Source organism: Equus caballus, chromosome 2, assembly GCF_041296265.1.
Source record: "Equus caballus isolate H_3958 breed thoroughbred chromosome 2, TB-T2T, whole genome shotgun sequence".
Classification (NCBI taxonomy): Eukaryota; Metazoa; Chordata; class Mammalia; order Perissodactyla; family Equidae; genus Equus; species Equus caballus.
In genome coordinates this window covers 106,165,523-106,186,073 of record NC_091685.1, presented here as the reverse complement: position 1 = coordinate 106,186,073, position 20,551 = coordinate 106,165,523, and the positions used below count along the sequence as shown (strand labels likewise).

Below are 20,551 nucleotides of genomic sequence, written 5' to 3'. Positions count from 1 at the left end.
AAATATATAATCCTTTTATGAAAGGAAAGAATCAATGGAAAGCCTTGTAAAAATATTTTCTATTTTGAAAGTGAACATTTTAGTTTTGACATGTCAGAGCATGCTGATAGTTTTAGTGACATAGTAGAGATACGCAGAAAATCTTTCTTAGTATATTGGAATGTATTTGAATTTTCAACCCCGTGATTTAAACAATCAACATGGGCATACCAAGCAAAGGTTAACTATCTCCCATGAAAACCAGATTTTCCTATGGAAAATCCTAAATATATACAATGAAACCTCTTAGAATATAATGCCTTCTCACATTTTTATTTTATAAAAATTACATAACCAAGAAATATTTAACTTATGTATAATTATTCCTTTTTAAAAAGATACCTAAAAATGACTAAATCTAAAAATTCAAAGCATGTAAAAAATGAAACCTATTTATTTATTTTTATTATTTTTTTGTGACCTATTTATTTTTGATAACCAATTTACTTTTAAGCAATCTTCCTCAACCTACTCACCCTACCAAAAATGCTACAGAACATGGGGCTTTTAAAATTTAATAAAAACAGTACTATAACTCATGGAACAAAGACCAGACCATCACAGAAGAAGGAGAGGTGATGGCTGGAAAAATCCAGTTCCTTCTCTCCTGTCTATAATAAGAGCATTCAAAGAAGGATTCTTTTTCTACGTAGTTATTGCGGATTTTTTAAAAACTGTGTTACAGTGAACTAGAATGGCAGAAGTAAAAGCAGTGACAATAATTAAGATACATTTGAACTTGAAAGGAAAAGATCATGATAAGAATTGAAAAGGATGTTGAAAATATCTCAAGGACAGTCAAGGACTAGCAATGCAGGAACAGTAAGGCAGTTAAAAAGCTAAGAGAAAAATATGAGTATAGAATATTTCTAATTCTAATAATAATACATAATATTTGCATGATGCTTTACAGTTTACAAGATTCTTTGATATTCACACTATTTCATAAATAACCCTAGCAATCTAATGTAGGTTTTATTCTTATAGATGATAAAATTGAGGCTTGAAAAAATTGATTTATACATAATTACACACCTGTGGGGCAGATTGTGGATTTGAATCTAGTTCTTTAGCTTTTTATATACCACAATTGACTCCTACACTAAGATCTTAAGTCAGTCACTCATGTTTAGGAGAAAATTTTCAGGTCTTTAATAATACTGCTACTTCAATAGTTCACTGTTTAAGGCCATTGATAAATATATGATTCTAAACCTATGTTTTTCAACATCTCAAAGGCTGTCAAATTAAGAGGTATGCATAAAAGAGAGAGACTATTTTGGGAAGACACACATAGTCCTCTAGAATTCTACGTAAACTGGAAATAAATGAACATAATGCCTTTAGCTATGTGTCGAATGAATGATTTGAAAAGGTCATATTAATTCTGAAACATTACTTAATAAGCTTTGAGGACAACATAAGTTCTTAGCAATGACATGCATGTTGAGTTTGATATAAGTTCAAATTCATAGAAATAGTAAAAGAAATAATTAATTCACTAAAGGTAAAGATGAAATTGCTAACAATCTGGTAGCAGAGCGAACCTCCACTAGTAGAGATCCCCACAGTCAGACTCCCCCGCTAGAACGCAGCGTCTGACGGCAGGGGCATGTCTGCTCACTTTGGTACCGATGTTAAAAGCTATTTTCTAAAATATTGCATAACATAAGAAAAGTAATAATCTTACCCATGTTCGATGTCAAGTGATGGTATTATTCTCTTGATTTTGAAGGAAATATTCTATTTCCTTTTTTTCCTTTTATCTAAGAGGTAAAAAAACAATCACTAAATTACCGGAAATTTGGTAGTTTTATTTAGGATTTGGAAGATCATTTACCAAAACTTGGTTTTTTAAGGCTGGACAGAAAAGGGGATAAGCTTTGAAAATGAAAAAAATCCTAGGTATATTTACTGGATTCAAGTGCATAACTGGAGTCAAGGTACAAACTGTTTCTTGACTGTTTAGGCTGCAGGGCTTTATTACCTATTGTGAGCTGCTGAGCATATCTGACCATGGCGCATTAGCACTGGTGGAAAGGCCAAATAAATTCACAAACCAAGATTGCATTTAAGTAGGAATGTTCCTTAGAAGGTTGGTTGGTTTGTTTTAAATTGCTTATTCAATGAGTTATTTCTATTTATTTCTCTCTTAGGGCAGTTAAGCACTTCATGTTGCTACGTTAGGCATTCTATTTTTATGGAAAATTGTTCTAAAAAAAGATTCTTTGTTTTTAAATGAGAATCCAACAAGAAGGCAGCAGAGCAAAGCAAAGGTGGAATCTATGGGCCAAATGAAGAGCTTGGCCTTATACCAGTGCAGGGCCAGTCTACCTCTTGCTATAGCAGGGTATATGGGAAAAGACGCATTATAGGAACACAAATGCAGCGAGGAGACTATGGGAGTTCTCTTCTGAGTGCTTCTCTTTTCTCGGTGAAATAGGAATTGAAGTTACCAAATGAAAGTGATGATGAGGGAGGGGATGTAAAATGTTTGAGGAAAAACAAGAGGGTATAAAATAGTCACCAAGGAGAGGAGAACCTACAGATTGATTGCCTGGCAGCACAGGGCCGCTTCTGTGATTATGAATTTAAAGTGAGACCACCAACATGGCTGTGTGTTTATCTGCAGCCAACTTGAGCTGAATGGGTGAAGGAACAGAGGGGAGAACGAGTTGGATTTAACCAGGGCTTGCCTGGCAAAAAAAGGAGAAAGAGGGTCAGGAGAGTTGAGGATGATTATTCCTGCCAACTCTATCTAAAACTGCACTCCCTCTAAAAATATACACACTGCCTATTCCCTTTTTCTACTTTATTTTCCTTTTTAGCACTTATCACCTATCACGTTATATATTTATTTTCTTTTGTTTATTGTCTGTCTCTCCTATTAGAATGAAAGCTCCATGAGGGCAGGGATTTTTGCCTGTTTTGTTTACTGCTATTGTCTTTTTAAAGGTATGATTCCTTGCTGGACAGCAAAGCCGTTGTTAGAGTATTTGCCCTACCCCAGTCCCCACCACTGCCCTGTGGTTTAAAAGAAATGTGACTGGCTGGGTTACTAGGTAGCAGCTATTTTTAAAGGACTAGGTGCTTTGGATATAATTTTGATCTTTCAAACTGGTAATGTTAATTTCTTATTCTTATTATATTAAAGGGACCTTAAAGTGATGAAGGTTTCTCTAAAATTCTCTTAAGGAGAAGCGAGTAATAAAAATTGGAAAGTGAGGAGAAATGAGATTGGAACATATAAGGGCCAGATCAGAAAATCCCTGTGGCCAACTTCTTCCTAATTGGGGGTGGGAAACAATGGAAGAGTGGAATGAATTAACAAGGTATATTATAATTATAGTCATAATTATAAAAGGTATGTCTGGCATAGTGTGGAAAATGGATTAGAGGGAAGATAAGCTTGGGGTTCCAGAAACCAATCAGAAAGTTGTTGCAGTAACCCAGGTGAGATGCGGGTGGCCTGAACTAAGGTAGGAGTAGTGAGGATAAAGGCAAATAGACTTGAAAAACATTAAGGAGGCAGAATCAGCCAGACTTGACGACTGACTATGAAGGTACAGGAAAGCAGGTAGAGAGATTGGAGCCAGGTTGTTCTATGGACCACATCCAGGTTGTTTTCAAGATTCCGACTACTGGAAACTATAGGGCTACTTCCACAGTATCTGAATTTTAGCTTAAAAAAAATAAAAAAACTAATTTTCAGTATTCAAAAGAATTAAGTTATGATGGTGTGATGACAGCCAGCAGGCTTGATGAGATTTTTTGACACAGGACTCATTCCAGTAAACTTTAAATCAGTCAAAATGAGGTGAGCTAGTCATAAAGCTGGCATTGCATCCCAGAATTCAGGCTGGACTGATTCTTCCTTGGTCTTGTACTGCTGGCTAGCAAAAACTCCTTTCAAAAAATCACATTTCAATAATTCTCAAATAAATCACCTATAAACATTTACAGAATACTTATCAAGGGCCTAACACTATGCTATGGACTTTACATTTACATAATATTTATGCTCATACATACATATTCATTCAATAAATATTACGTGCCGATAACTGCTGGTGCACTGGTGCCTGTGAACATACAAGCACAGTTCATAGAGGCCTGCAGGGTATAACTCTGAGCTTCATAGAGTAGAGATAGAGAGCCAAGATGCTAACAATCTTGCTGAACACCATCAAAGGTGTGCTAACTCAGAGCAAATCTGGATATTTTCATTAAGTATGCTAATACAATAGAGCAAGTATATAAAAGTTTAATATGCTTCTATTCTTGCAGAGTTAATATATATCATTTTAATAATCTACATGTAAGTTTTAATACAAACATAATATTAAACCAAACATTTATTCATTACTTTTTTTTCCTAAGAACTATGGAAAAATCATATGTAATGGACCCACAAAGGGCTGGTACTGCCTTTCTCTTAAACTTGGTGCAGCGGCTGGCCCTGTGGCCAAGTAGTTAAGTTTGGTGCTTCAGTTCGGTGGCCCAGGGTTTGGTTGGTTCGGATGCTGGGTTGCAGACCTAGCACTGCTCATCAAGCCATGTTGAGGTAGTGTCCCATATAGTGGAACTAGAAGGACCTACAACTAGAATATATACAACTATGTACCGGTGTGTGTGGGGGGAGAGAGAGAGGGAGGAGGAGGAGAGGGAGGAGGAGGAGGAGGGGGAGGGGGAGGGGAAGGGGGAGGGGAAGGGGGAGGGGGAGGAGGAGCTAGAAAATGGGATGTTAAATCTTTACTGGACACCCTCAGCTCAGCATGGGCAGTCCCTCACTAAGCAAGAAGTATAGATACAAATGATGCTACATTTTCCAAGCTGTTTTTAAGATCTCAGCCAACACGACAGTCACTTTTCATCTCCCATTTCAACACTGTGGTACAAATAAATCAAAGTTAGGCACTTCTGGACCATTAGAATAATGTGTCCTTATATTCTAGGCTTAGGACTCTACACTATTAGTTACTTTGAGGTACAATATAGTTGTTTTTAAATGCTGTCTTGACTAAGTTTTGAGGCCCTAGCTAGAGGCCCATCGGTTTCCCTTCTGGAGCAGCTGATTAAATTCACACTCCCAACTACTTCCCTTACGGGTTCTCATACTCTGGGCCACTGTACACTTGCCTTAACTGCCCCACAACCAGATATCAGACAACCAGGGACAGTCCCTATGCCTCAGAGCCTGCTGAAATCATTCAAATTAGCCAATCCTAGGCCTACTTACCCTGCCTCATTCTTTCCAGCGGAAACCATAATAAAGGCACTTGCCCACACTTCTCCCTACTCCCTTTGCCTTGCAACCAATCCTGGTGCTTCTACTGTAAGGTCCTGTGCTTTGTGCTGTGTTCACCCCAGGGAATTGTGAATATAAGAAACTATAAAACTCTTTCTAGTTTCTCTCTCTTGATCTGCCTCCAGCCTCACTATATCCTTACTCAAGGTAATGCAGTCAAAACACAAAGGTATACAACATATTTCTTCTAGTTAAGAAATAATACTAAGATCAACTGCTAATGTTTATTAATTAGAAGTGATATGTTGTATAAGTGCAACACTGGTTCTAATTACCCCGAGGATAGTTCCCTGTAACGGTTCTAATTGGTTTATTTTGTAGCTATAGTCCATTTCAACTTCTAGGATGCTGTAACTGACCACAGATACATGTAAACTCTGTTATAAGACAGAAGTTACCTAAAGCCTAGTTTTCACCAAGATGTATTATATAAATCATTGTAGTAAATGAGGTGGGATATTTTTAAAAAGTATATGTTTGGATTCAGGAAAGACACACTAGGTATTCAGATTAATCGACCTGTTAAAAACACCACAATTTAAAAGTATTAAAGAAATGAAAATATAGCAAGAAGTCCCAAGACAATTTTTGAATAAAAGCTTATAATAAGAAAAATAAGCAGCGTCTTGGGGCACCAATTCTTCCTATGCCCCGGAAGACATTTACAATACCCCACATTTAGGATCTGGCTCTGTTACCACTCAGAGAAAGGAGTGTGGTAGAGAGACCCTCTCCAACATTGATTTGAAAAGGGGCACCCCCCCTCAGGGTAAGGTGAACCATATCTGAACCCATGCCCCTCCCCAAAAAGTCACAGGACTATGGAGAAGCTACTTTGGTCATGAGCAAAGCAGGAGAAGAAAATAAGAAAGGAAAACTCCTGAGAATTTGTGGCCACGGACCAGCCATCTTATAGATTGACCTCAAAGAACAAATACCTAGGGTCGGCCAGAAACTGTACCCTTGGTTGAGGTGCTCAAAACCAGTAGTGGTTTCAGGCACCCTGCAGAAGCTAAGGCAAGCCTCTCTATGAGAGCCCCAGAACAGAAATTTTACATGACAATTACTAACAAGCAAATAAAGAAACTAGACAACATGCATAGCAACCAACAGAAACAGACCTGCTTGATGACGGAAATTGGAATTATCAGATGCAGACTTTCAGATAATGTTTACCATTTACAAAGAAAAGCATGACAAACTTGAAAATATTTGCAAGGAACAGGAGGCTATAAGAATGTAAAATAGCAGACGTGAAAAAGAGCTAAATAGAACTTCTAGACATAAAAAAATAACAAAATAAAAACTCAATGGACATATAAGCAGCAGATTGAACATAAAAAAGAGAATTTATGAAATAAAACATATATTTGAAGACACTGTCTGAATATAGCACAGTGAAAGAAAATGATGGAAGTAAAGAAGGTAAGAAAGACAGGAATGGAATACAAAAGTCCAATATACCTTTGAGCAGAGTCCCAGGAAGACAGAAGAGGAGAACTGAGCAAAGGCAATATTTGTTTTTTTTTTAAAATCAAATTTATTGAGGTACAATTAGGGAAATTAAAATGTAGCCACTTTGAATGTAGAGTTTGGTGAGGTTTGACAAATGGGTACTATCTGGAATTGCTTCTCCGCTTTCATTAGATTTAAAGGCCAGTGGTAAAGGGGACACTGGTAATCCATGGTATGCAATGGCAAAACAGTTATTTAAATTATCACCTATATAATCAAGTTCCTATAGAGGATAAGGTTTTGAGTGACCAAGTAGTTAACGACATAGAATACTTTAGTGAATACAGAGTATACTGGGGCTTCTAGGTACACTGAAAAAATTTGAGAATGAAAATAAAGAGCTCAGAGTTTTAGATTCTGAGCTCAAGGCCCAGGTTAGGGCCCTGAAAGCTACTATGACTACCCTAAAAGAAACCCTTATCTCCTCAGGCTGCAAAGCTGGTATTTCTGATAATCAAATCCAAAGTCTAATCCTGTGGGTGGCTGAATTACACCACAAACTGAATTCCCAACCTTGCAGGGTCTCTTCTTTCCTGAAAATTGGGATGGGGACATGTGAATAGACAGACTCCAGTGAAGCTGGGGCCTTGGACCTCTAAATTCTGCCATGCCTCCTTTGCCAGTAGCAGCAGTCCTTCTCTCCTATTTGGATAGGTAAGTCTCCTTTGCCGGAAGAATTTCTAGTGGCTTTACCTGAGGGAGTTGCCTTGCAAAGAACAGGGGACTCTCTTCAGGATTAACTTCACCATGATTCATTGCTTCTACATCTACAGCCAGACCCAAATCTAAGAGGCTCTAGGGAATGAAGTACAAAACAAGACCTGTGAGGATGCAGAATATGCCAAAATAATTTCACGGTTTTGCCAATTTTATATAAACAGAAACTGGAGAGTATGTATGAGAATGGAACCTAAGGGCACCTGATTACAGCATAAGGGATAAAACATTGGATTAGGCCAAATTTACCAATATGAGTTCACAAAGCAGATATTCTGGCTTCAACCTGTTAGCTTGAGTATCTTGGTTTGCCTGGTAGGTTGAACAACACCTGGATTCAAAGGTTACCTATACCGAATGAGGTTAAAGTGTAAAAAGCTCCTTGTTACAGTGTAGAGCAGGGTTTCTCAACGTTGGCACTACTGACATCTTTGGCTGGAAATTTTTTTGTTGTAGGGGGCTCTTATGTGCATTGTAGAATGTTTAGCAGCATCCCTGGCCTCTATACACTAGATGGCAGTATCCCCGAATGTGTCTGGATATTTTTAAGACAAATGTTCCAGGGAGAGGAGGACAAAACTGTCCCCATTTGAGAATCAGTAATAGAGGAAGTCATCAAAAGCTAAGGAGATTGGAAGGCTAGAGGGTTTTTTTTTTTTTAATATAAAACCAGCTCATCCATCCTTCAACTCTGTCCTTCAGGAGGGTCCAGCAGACATTCCCTTTGCCAAGACTGTGAGAAACGCAGTCATGAGGGTTGCCCCAGTATTCCCTAAGAGCTCTGTAGTGGTTATTCTCTCTGGTACAGAAATGACAGTGGGAACTGTTACCACGGAACCATGGAACTAGGCTTCCTGAATTCAATGGAAATGATAGGATTTTCAATGGCAAGAAAGATGTAGTGTCATTTAATATCATCATTACTGGAATGGGTGGCAGGGTTGAAGTAGTAACCAGAAGAGTCTGATCTGCACAGATCTCTGGTGTTTTCTAGTCTGATCACTGTGAGCATAGAACTGAAGTAGACGGGCAGCCTACTAAAGTCTTATTTGATTTGGAGAAGTAGGAAAGCTCTAGCAGAAGTAGAAAGCTCTAGGTCTTGTGACTAGCAGTCTGACTTGAATCACTACAAGAGAGTGTCACACATGGCCCTTTAACCAATTCTCAAACTTGAGTCAGTTCACAGACTTAGAGCCCCCTGAATGAAGGAAGGGGTTGCAGGTTCCTCTGAAGAAGGATTTTGTTATACATCCATATATATTTCCTCCCGGCCTTCCCCTAAGGGACCTGTGAAGGGTTAACAGGGTGATCGTGCAATTTTGGAAGGGGAAATCCAGACACTTTCTGGATTACTGGACACTGTTGCTGAAGTGACAAATTCCTGGAGACTCCAAATACCACTAAGGGCCACCAACCAGAGGAGGGGTTTCTATAGGTCAGGTCATCAATGGAGTTTTGGCTTCAGTTGTCTCATAATGGGCCCAGTATGTCCATAATCCTACCCTGTGGTTATTTCCCTGGGTCTGGGATGCATAATTGGAATAGACATAATGAGCAACTAACTGGCAAAATCCCCATATGGGTTCCCTAACCAGTGAAGTGGGGGTATTATGGTAGAGAAGGCCATGTAGCTCTTGATGAAGTACAGTCATGCACTACATAATGATGTTTTAGTCAATGACAGATCACATATACAATGATGGTCCCATAAGACTGGTACCATATAGCTAGGTGTATAGTAGGCTATGCCATCTAGGCTTGTGTAAGTTCTGTGGGGAGGATTAAATAACATGTATACATGGGAGAAACCCAGGAAAACTAAGTAACTGACCAAAATGGTCAAAGCCCTCACCTTAAATATCATCCTCAGCTAAAGACGAAAGAAGATATCAAGGGTGGGGAGAGTCAGGGACTTCAAAGGAAAGGAAAGCAATTCACAGGTAGGTGAAAATAAGCAAACATTTAGAAAACAACTGTCTGTTTGGCCACACAGAAAGAGAAGAACACAGAGGGGAGCCCAACAAATAGGCTTTCCTAGGTTCCTCCCTGTCTACTGCCTGGTCCATGCTATAAGATGATAGCTCGCTTCCTGAGACTGGTTTTTCTATATGAATTCTTTTAGGCAGTTAAGGGGGAGGTAAGGAAAAAACTTTTCTTAGTCTTTTGTTTCTTAAAAATAATCAGCCTATGAGGCCAGCCCAGTGGTGTAGTGGTTAAATTTGCGCGCTCCACTGTGGTGGCCCAGGGTTCATGGGTTCAGATCCCAGGCATGGATCTACATATCACTCATTAAGCCATGCTGTGGTGGCATCCCACATACAAAATAGAGGAAGATTGGCACAGATGTTAGCTCAGGGACAATGCTCCTCAAGCAAAAAGAGGAAGATTGGCAACAGATGTTAGCTCAGGGCCAATCTTCCTCAAACACACACCCCCCCAAAAATCAGCTGAAAATAATCCTTATGTTAAAAAGACACATTTTTGGGTGGCAAATTTTCCCTTTCAGTACACTCTATGATGTTTGCACAATGACGAAATCCCCTAACAACACATTTCTCAGAACGTATTCCCATCATTAAGTGAGGCATGACTGTATGATCAGCATAGGGAGGGTAGAATAAATATTTGATTTTTCCCTTTATTTATCTTTTTTCAGAAAGAGTTTGTTCCACAGCATCTTTCAAAGGTGACCAAAAACTTTTCTTCTTTATTTAATATCATTCTGGTCATGAATTTTTAATATATTTGATATGCTTCAATTTACTGCAGATATTCTTTTTGATGTTCAAATTGCCCCCACATTGGCCAGTGGGAGCCTCCTCAAGTTGGCTCCTGGGTTCTTTTGACATGACCCCAGTAATCTTGACACCTTCCTTGCCTTTTGCTACAACAAAGTGTTTTCCAGGCTCATCTTGTACTTTTCTATCCCAGATCTGTAAGCAATCATTTCTCTAAGGAGTCCTAGTTTCTTTTAGGATACCTCATTGCAACTGAATTCTGGTGACCGTTTCTAGGTCCTTTGAGTGGACAGAATTAGGAAATACATGTTTTTAAGAGTAAAACACACCATGAATTCATATACTAATATTTCCAATTCCAATTTAGAATTCCAAGTTTTAGTTAATTTCTTTGAGTTTCTTCTCTCATGATGAAAATCTTGGTTCTTAAAGACATTTATATAATTACTCAGTTGCTTTATGCTATAATTATAAGTTTCAGAATAATAATACCAATATTATTTCTAACAACACGACTACTAAAAACAGTTTACTATTTTTTGTATTTCCTTTTATCCTTAGGATTTATCTCACTAGGAGTATATGGTCTAATTACCGTTTAACATCATTTGAAATAATTCATCTGTGTAATTAAGCCATCAACTTCCTACACAATTAAGTTAATTTGTTTAATTTTACTTTCTTTTTCTTCTCCCCAAAGCCCCCCAGTACATAGTTGTATATTCTAGTTGTAGATCCCTCTGGCACTGCTATGTGGGACACCGCCTCAGCATAGTTTGATGAGTGGTGCTAGGTCCACGCCTAGGATCTGACCTGGTGAAACCCTGGGCCGCTGAAGCGAAGTGTGCAAACTTAACCACTCGGCCACAGGGCCAGCCCCTGTTTAATTTTACTTTCAACTTTTAGGTACTGTCTTTTAAATTTTGATTTAATTTGAAAATAATTATATAAACATTTATATAGTTTCAAAGTCAAGCCTAAAAATCTACAAAACAAGGTTCATTCAAAGAAGTTTAGCCTTCATCCTTCTCTCCACTCATAGACAACCATTTTAATTATTCATTTGGTTACTTCTCTATTCTTTAAAAACAGAATGTGTGTGTGCGTATGCATGTGTATGAATGTGGTGTATACATAGGATGTTTGCATATATATGTATACACATACATACACACACACACTCCCCCCTCCCTTACAGGGTATAATACTATACACACTGCATATTACTTGTGTTTTTTCATTTAATATATTTTGGATACTGTTCCATGTGCTAGTATTTTGACTGAGATTATACTCAATCTATAGATGGTTGAGGGGGCAGTGTTAACAAATTTATAATATTCTAATAAATTAACATGGTCTCTATTTACTTAGGCCTTCTTTAGTTACTCTTAATATCACAGTTTCCACACAAAAGTCTTACATATCGTTTGTTACATTTATGCCTGGGTATTTGACGTTTATTAATGTATTGTAAATTCTACTATATTTAAAATTTTGTTTTGAAATGTTTGCTGTTGGCATGTAGAAATACAATTAATTTTTGTATATTCACCTAATAATCTATCAATTATTTTGGACTTTCTATATATACAATTATGATGTCCATTAAGAATGACTGTTTTCTTCCTTCCTTTCTGGTTGCATAGCTTTTATTTCTTTTTCTTGCCATAGTGCACCGATTAGAACTTCTGGAACAAATACTAATAGAAGTGGTAATCGTGGACTTCTTTGTCATCTTCTCAATCTTCAAAGGAAAGTTATTAACTTTTTTTTGCCATTAAGAATAATGTCTGCTTTAAGATAGATACTTTCATAAAATTAAGGAATTCTATTTCTAGTTTGCTAAGAGATATTCTGAAAAAGCAAGAATGGAATTAAATTTTGACAAATGCTTTTTCTCTACCTATTGAGAAGACCTTATGATATTTCTCTTTTAATAATTTAATGTGGTAAATTATACTAATTTATTTTCTAATGTTTTAATAATTTTGCATTCCTGGAATAAAATAAAACTGGTAACAATGTTTTTGTTAGTTCTTTAATACAGTTCATAGATATTTGTTATAATTTATCTAACTTTTTCAGTTGTGGCAAAGGGCTCGTCCAAATTGCTTAGCTCACCATTAACTGGAAGCAGAAATTCTCTTTTTCTCTTAAATTCATTCTAAATACATTTTCTTTCTAGAATTCCACCAAAACTGCTCTTATCATGGTTAACAAAGACCACCACAGGGTGCCAAATTGAAAGGTCCATTCTCAGTCCTCACCTCACTCAATCAATCAGAAGCATTTCGTAAAACATAATGGTTAAAAGTATATCTTTACCCAAACTGCCTGAATTTGAAACTAGGATCTGTTACTTCCTCAGCTACGTGACCTGGAACAAGTTCCTTAACCTCCCTCAGCCTCTCCATCTCCTTCAGTTTCTCTATCTGTAAAATGTAAATGGTAATGTTATACACTTTGTAGGGCTGTTGTAAAGACTAATTAAGTATATGTAAGTTGTTTAGAAAAAACACGTTATGCATTCAATAAATATCACCTTAATTTATTGCTTATTCTCCTTCTGAATTTTTTTTTAACCATTTTGTCTAGATTTTTATTTTGCTGGATATTCTTTCTCAGTCTCTTTCAGTGGAATCATCTCTTCAAACCTTTAACTTTTGGAATTTAGTCCTCAGAGAGCTTAATTTCTCTTTCTAGATTTCCTTTCTACACATTCTCATCCAATGATTTTAGAAATCATGTATATGTTAATGACTCCCGAATGTATAGCTCCTGTTGCAATCTCTCCCCTGAACTCCAAACGTATGTACCCCACTGATGAGTCGATATCTGACTGAGATGTCTTTTAGGCAGCTCATACTTGACATGGCCCTAAGCAAACTTTTTTTGGTGATCTCCAACCCTTCAAAACCTAATCCAAGTTACCATCACCTTATACTTGGGTTATTACAATACTGGGCTACCTTCTCCCTTCTTCTACACTTGCCCCTACAGTCTATTCTTCATACAGCAGTCAACTGACCTGCTAAACGTTTAAACCTGATCTTCTCACCTTGCTCAAAGCCGTCCATAGCTTCCCATATCATTCAGCATAAAAGCTCAAGTTCTTTCTGGGCAGGGATCAGTAAACTTTTTCTTAAAGGGCCTGAGAGCAAATATTTTAGGCTTTGCAGGTCAAATAGATTCTGTTACAACTATAGAACATTATTATGCTATACCTATATGTAAATGGTATTAAAATTCTAAACTGTCATGTCCAACAAAAATCACTGTATTTTGTGGAATATGTATAAAATTTACAAAAATATACAAGGTTAGTTTTGCTTTATAATGCTTAATATTTTTCATAGAAGTTCAATAAATATTTGCTGAATAAAAAATATAAGTACAAGGTCCAGAATTACACATCTTTACAAAAAGATTATGGCAAAGACATTATTTGTCTGTAAAATGTATCAATTAATAGTGGACTTACTTTAGATTACTGATTCTAATTTCTGCACTTTCAGTAAGTTTCTTTGTTTCTTCTTTCCACCTATTGGCCGCCTTCTGTTGAGTCATTAAGAGCTGCCTCAGTTCAACAGTGGTATTTCGATTACTGTCTTCCATCTCTCTCAACTGAACTTCAAATCCATGTTCCTTTATGGAAAATTCATGTTCCATTGTACTGATCTAAGGAATAAAATGAACACAGTATCTTTTTCTTTTCTGTTATTCTAGGAGATATACTGATCAACGATATATACAAAAGGAATCATTCATTATGTCTGTGGCATAGAAATGTTTGGATGAGAAATATATATATAAATTAAGTTTATAATTTGTCTTCACCACAAATGAAACCAGAATTACAATGGACTATAACTTTTTGCAACACTTTCTGGACCACCTTAAAATGCCAGTAGCAAAAAAGTATACTATCTCATACAAAACTACTCTCATTATCTACTTTTACTTTTCTTTCTAGAATCCTTGGAAAATGTTCATGCTCTCAGTAACTGAGAGGTTTTTACTCAAGCCATGTTTTTTAATGTTTACTGGTTTGTAATAAAGGATACAACTCAGGAACAGCCAAATGGAAGCGATGCATAGGGCAAGGTATAGGAAGCAGGGGCTGTGCAGGCTTCTCTGCCCTCTGCAAGAGTGCCACCCTCCTAGCACCTTGATGTGTTCACCAACTCAGAAGCTCTTCAAGTCACTTCTGAATTGCATACCAAATTTCAGATTGTCTCTCAAAGGACTTTGTAAAGTCAAAGAAAATCACATACAGGAATTCCTTTACCACTTTGGTTTCAGTATAAACAAATGATGTATATATTTTTTTTTAGGAAAAAAGACTATAAATAATGATTTTCAGAATCTCATATGCAAATGTCTTCATTTATTTCTAGATAATTTATGTCATTATAGTAAGAATACCTTAATGCAGAATGAGCATACAAGCAAATGCTCTTTGGATACTCTAGAAGCTTTCTCAACCAGGGGTTTATGGAGAGAATTAAGCCCTGATGCCCTAATCCTTCCAATGTATGTAACAAATTGCCTTCTGTTGTACACATCTAGAATGAAACTACCTATCACCATTCTTGAGGCAATTAAGAAAATAGTTACTAGAACAATTTCTTTGGTGTACTCTCAGGGCATCTTTATCTTGCTACACTAAAGAAATATAAAGAATACCTATCCTGTGACATTTTAAAATAATGTGCTTTAAAAATGGTCACGGCTAACATGGCTTCTAGTAATTCATTAAATATGGCTACTCTCAAACTCAAATAAGAATGAATAAGGGACTCAACTTTATCAATTCAAAAAACACAGAAAACCAACAACAGCAAAATCCATAGCTCATAGAGGAAAACTGCAAACACTCTGCCCTCATTACTTCTACTAAATGCAACATGCTTCCTAAAACTCTTAAATTTGCTTTCTCAAATGATGCACAAGTAGAAACTTAAGACTTTATAAATACTGGCACTGGAAAAACAACTTTGTATTTATTAATTTTGTATTGTATTACTGCTGTGCAAGCTTCCTAAGGCTCTTTGACTTCTGCTGCTATTTTAATAATTTTTGAATTATTACATTCTGCAAATTTAGATTTGAACATGCTCTTCCTCTTTCCCTGCTTCAACTTCTACTTTCTCTGGAGAAGCCATGGTTTTGAAATCTTAGGTGGAAGTATGTATTTCTGTCTCTGTCTCTCTCTTTCACACTATAATAAAAACGGATCTGTGCAGCCATATAGTTTTAGAACTCTGCCTGCCTAGGTAACTCCCCATTTCCATTTGGAAAATTTATTTGTAACTGGACCAAATAAACTGGATTTATTTGCGCTAAGGTGCTTCATGATAACCTGATCTCTGCCTACTTCTACAAGCTTATGTTATGCCACTATCCCCTTCTCTTTCTTTGTTTCTGCCACAATGTCTTCTCATGCTTGGGTCATTTTCACATGCTGTTCCCTTTGCCTGGAATAATCTTTCCGTTCTAGCTTATCTTAGTTATTTGTATTCAACTTTTAGAACTCAGATCAATTATTACTTTTATAAGGAAATTCTCTTACCCTCTTTCTAGACAAAGTCAGGTCCTTCTGTTATAAGCTCTTACAATGCCCTATACTTTTCCTAAAGAGCATTTATTAGTTTGTAAATAAGTTTAAACTTTGACCACTTCCATGTAAATAATAAGTTTTTAAGGGTGGGAACCATGTCTTTTTTGTTTATTATTACATCTTCAGCGCCTGAAAGATAGTAAGGTTGTCGAAACACATCTGTAGACTGAATAAATGACGGCTTTCAGGGTCAAAATTCAGTTTGAACAAACCCCTGATCCTTTAGCTGACGCAATTCCAGTTGTTAAATTAGACAGGTCTGCAGTGACGTTGGAAGGCTAAGGGCCACAATAACTGGGACTCCTATACCAAAAGTTCCACTAATGATTAAATTCAGAATGTGGGTAGGAAAAAAAATTTGTGGTCTCCCTCCATTCTTCCTTTGTGCCCTTCCTCCGCAGAAGAATTACACAAGTATACAGGATTGCTTATCCATTTCTTAATTTTATATACTTATAAGGGGTATTTAGATCACAAAGAAATGGAGAACTTTGGCAGAAAGAAAGGAGGAGTTAGGAAAGGAAAAAGCTAGGGCTGAAAGGAATGCAGTGGCTTTAAGATCAAATGAAAACTTCATATAATAAGTTGGTAAGCTTCTCAGCCAAGCGACCTCTTGATCTTTTTGGCTCCTTTCAGTTTATCCAGGGAAGACCACACTCTTTTTCAAGGGGGAGAAGAGCAGCAAAATGTAGCACTATGTGCCTGTGTCGTCAAAGAAGGAATCAGCAACAAAGCAGCAGTTTGTCTGACGGCCTCCTCCTCCATAAAACAGAATTACAGCTCTCTAGTTAGCTCAGAGGTTCTGTCTCTTCTTTACCAATGATTCTCCTTTTAAGACAGATGCAGACTTGGCAAAAAGGGAGCATTTTTGGTGGACTATGTGGGGTAGATAAGCTTTCTGTCATCCCTTTGTTCTCCAAAACATCAGTTACTAACTTGATTATTAAAGATAGATCAAAAGCAGTACCAGATAGGGGAAAGTCATTGATTTCCCTCTCCCTCATTATAAAAATCAAACACACATGCATATTGTAAAATAACGGAAAATATAAAAAAATTAAAGACAAATATAAGGTCTCTGCAATCTATATCTCAGAGATAACTACCTCTAACTTCTTCATAATTGTTTTTATTTATGAATTTTTAAATTGAGATTAGTGTATATAAGATTACAACATATATAAATATATATGCATATATTTTTTCTTATTTTTAAAAAAAATTTAGGACATAGCAATATAAATACATTATAAAATATTTGAAACATGATTTTTAATTATGACATAATACAGTATTTTATAGATGTACCATAATTTAATTGTTCCCTTATTTCTAGATGGGTTGATTTATTATAAATAACACTGTACTGTACTTAATCATAAAATATGCTAATTTTTCCCTTATGACTGAATTTTAGACTCTGTGTACCATTTTACACTTTCAGCTGCACGGTCCCTCACAATGATAACTGTAGTAAATTAATAGTGAGTTTAAACTTTTAAAAAGTTATTTATTAGCAATTTGTTTTTCTTAGTTTGTGAATTCTGTTCATGTCTCATACATATTTTTCTATTGGGTTACAAATATTTTTCTTTTATATTTTTAAAAGCTCTTTAAATATGAATGAGCTTTGTCTTCTGTCATATTTATTAAAACTATCTCCCCCAATTATTTCTTTTTTAAGCATTTAAAAATGGTTTTGAATATTTAAAAACTTTATATGTTAAAATTTACCAATATATTCATTTGCAATTTCTTCCTTTTCTTTGTTTTGCTGAGAAAGTTCTTTCCCATCTATCAGTTAAATATTCATCTACATATCCTACTAATGTTTCATAGTATCACAAGAGTTTTTAGCTATTAATCCATATGAAACTTACGAAATTTAAAATATAAGATAAAGATTTAATATTTTTCACCAAAGTAGATTGATTTTTTTAAAATTATGGAAATGTTTTAGTATGGGAACTTTCAAGCATACACAAAATAGAATATAACAACAAATCCCTATATAACCATCATCCAGGTTCCATAATCATCAAACTCATAGCTGCTCTAGTTTTATCTATACTCCTACCCACTTTCCTCTGCCAAGATTTATGCTTATTCACCACTTTCACATAATGAAATTAATAGACGATAAGCTGTTTTATGTCTGGCTTCTTTGTTTAACATTATTTCTGTGAGACTAATCCACTATTGCTTATAGCCATAGTTCATTTTTTTCCAGAGCTGCATCTATTTCATTATATGACTATACCACAATCTATTTATATAATCTCATGTTGATGGACATTTATTTTCAGTGTTTTGATATAATTAAAACTTCTATGAATATTCTTATACACATGTTTCAATGAACATAAGCACGCATATCTGTTGGGTATGTAGCCAGGATTATTTGGTATAGTATGTATGTATGTCCAACTTTAAAAGATACTGCCAAACAGGGGTTGTATCAATTTACATTTCCAAAAGTATTGTATGAAAGTTTTAGTTGCTTTACATCTTTGTCAACACTTGATATTGTTAGTTTTTAAAAATTTTAGCCATTCTGGTAGGTGTGCTGTGACACTACACTGTAGTTTTCATTCCATTTCTCTGATATATATTGAAGTTTAACATTTTTTCATACATTCTCTTTTATGAAGTATCTATTAAGTCTTTTGCCCATTTTTGGAAATGGGGCATCTGTTTTTTCCTTATTAATTGCTAACTGTTTTTTCCTTATTAGTGATTTCCTTTTTTAATTGGTAACAGTTTTTATAGTCTGGATATGAGTCCTTCTTTTGGTTGCAGGTATTATAAATACTTTCTTTCATCTTCACTATCTTAATGGTGCCTTTCAAAGACTCAAAAATTGTAATTTTAATGAAATCCAATTCACCTATCTTTTCATTATAATTAGTGCTTTTTGTGTTCTGTTTAAGAAATTCTTTCTTATCTAAGGTCATGAAGATTTTTTTCTTGAAAGCTTCATTGTTTTATATTTCACATTTAGGTCTACAAGGTAGTTCAAATTAATTTAAATGTATAGTGTGATATAGGAGTCAAGGTTTATTTTTAAAATATGGACCCAACTGATCTAGCATCATTTATTGTAAAGATAATTCTTTCCCTATTGAACTGCAGTGGTGCCTTTGTTATAAATGAGGTGATTATGAAAAATGATTTTGTTCATGGACTCTATTTTGTTCCATTGATCAAGCTGATTATTCCTATGTTGATAACATATTGTCTGAATCACTGTAGCTTTATATCAAGTCTTGATATCTGTAGTGTAATTCTTCTCCTTTGTTTGTTCTTCAAAGATTTCCCATAGACTAAAGCATAAAGTACAAATTTCTTTGTAAGATATATAAGGTTCTCTTTTTCAGAGTTCGAACGTCTATAAGTAACTACAGTGTTTGATACTTGCAACAGGAGACATTCAATAAATATATGTTGATATGAATTAGGTTGGAATGTGACTTCTTATGAGTCCTCATGGTGACAAAAAACAAAGTGAAACACTAACGCTACCTCTCCATATCCTTACTATGAAACTGGAAGATACAGATCTTTATCATAAAGAGTTACTGACACTTTGCACAAAAGTCACATGACATGGGGAAAAGCAAGCAACATGTTAATAGTGATACTGGTGCTTCTTGAATTCTGTGAATCCCTTAAACAGGTTACCACGTTCCTAGTGCCAAAGTATGTAAGCATTAAAGTTAAAAAGAGGGAAAGGAGAGAGAAAATAAAGGGGAATTCTTTTCTAGAGGAGAATTTCACCCCTTTGCTTTCTTCTGAGCACAGAATTTTCAGACTACCTATGAGTGGTTCTTAGAGCATACTGATATAACATCCTCTATACAGCTAGTTTCAGAGTTCAACTTTCGAGAGGCTATTTTAGAGGGAGAATAGAGGATGGCAGTCTGTAAAGTTATCTAATCTATAGTTTTGCTAGCATTGCTTAAATTGCTTTGGCAGGAATATCACTGTATTTCATGGTTGGAAAAGAATTTTTGCGTGTGTGGATAGCGAAAGCAATCATTTTCAAGTATGCTTGCCAAGTTCTACAATACAGGAAAGACTGTTAACACTCTGCATTATGATTTAGCGCTATCTGATGAGAAAGCAGAAAAGTAAAGGACTTAAAAATGTTTCACTAGGTCTCTCTAAATATTTTCTGTATTTTGGTTTTCACAAGTACACGTTGAACTCTACCTGGTCCTGAAAATACCTTTAATTTGGCTTTTTTTTGAGCCTCGAGAGCAATCTTTCTTAAATCTTCAATCTCTTTCTGTAATTGTTCATTTTCTTGCTGAAGTTTCAGCCTTTGTTCACTGACAAATCCACAGTTCTCTCTCTCAGATTCCAATACATTTTGAAGTTTCTGAATCATTTCTTGGCAACGTGATATCTCTTCTGAGGAGCTGATTAAAAAAACAAAACAAAAGGGGTCTTTAAATTTAACGACCTGTAATAGAAGTCAAGAAGTCTGTCTATATTTTATAGTACAGACTTTTGTTTTCTTTGTTCTGACGCATTTATCTTCACCATAGACTTAAACTAAGTGGTTTCACAATGTTATACAAGGCAAATACACTCAACTTTGCAATCTTA

At 35.7% G+C, this 20,551-nt stretch overlaps 1 protein-coding gene across 5 annotated transcripts in view; it reads right to left on the bottom strand.

Moving 5' to 3' along the window:
• SCLT1 (sodium channel and clathrin linker 1) overlaps positions 1-20,551 on the bottom strand; it is a 145,213-nt gene that overhangs the window by 20,713 nt on the left and 103,949 nt on the right. For 3 of the 5 annotated variants that reach the window (XR_011435486.1, XR_011435484.1, XR_011435483.1), the window contains exons 17-19: positions 20,169-20,361; positions 13,802-13,998; positions 1,730-1,805 (exon numbers count right to left, since the gene is read on the bottom strand). Coding sequence is in view for 1 of the 5 variants with exons in the window: in XM_001915983.5 (XP_001916018.2) it covers positions 13,802-13,998; positions 20,169-20,361 (390 nt within the window). In the remaining 4 variants the exon portion in view is untranslated. Of the gene's footprint in view, positions 1-1,729; positions 1,806-13,801; positions 13,999-20,152; positions 20,362-20,551 lie in introns of all 5 variants that reach the window. The other 2 variants (XR_011435487.1, XM_001915983.5) reach the window with 2 other exon arrangements.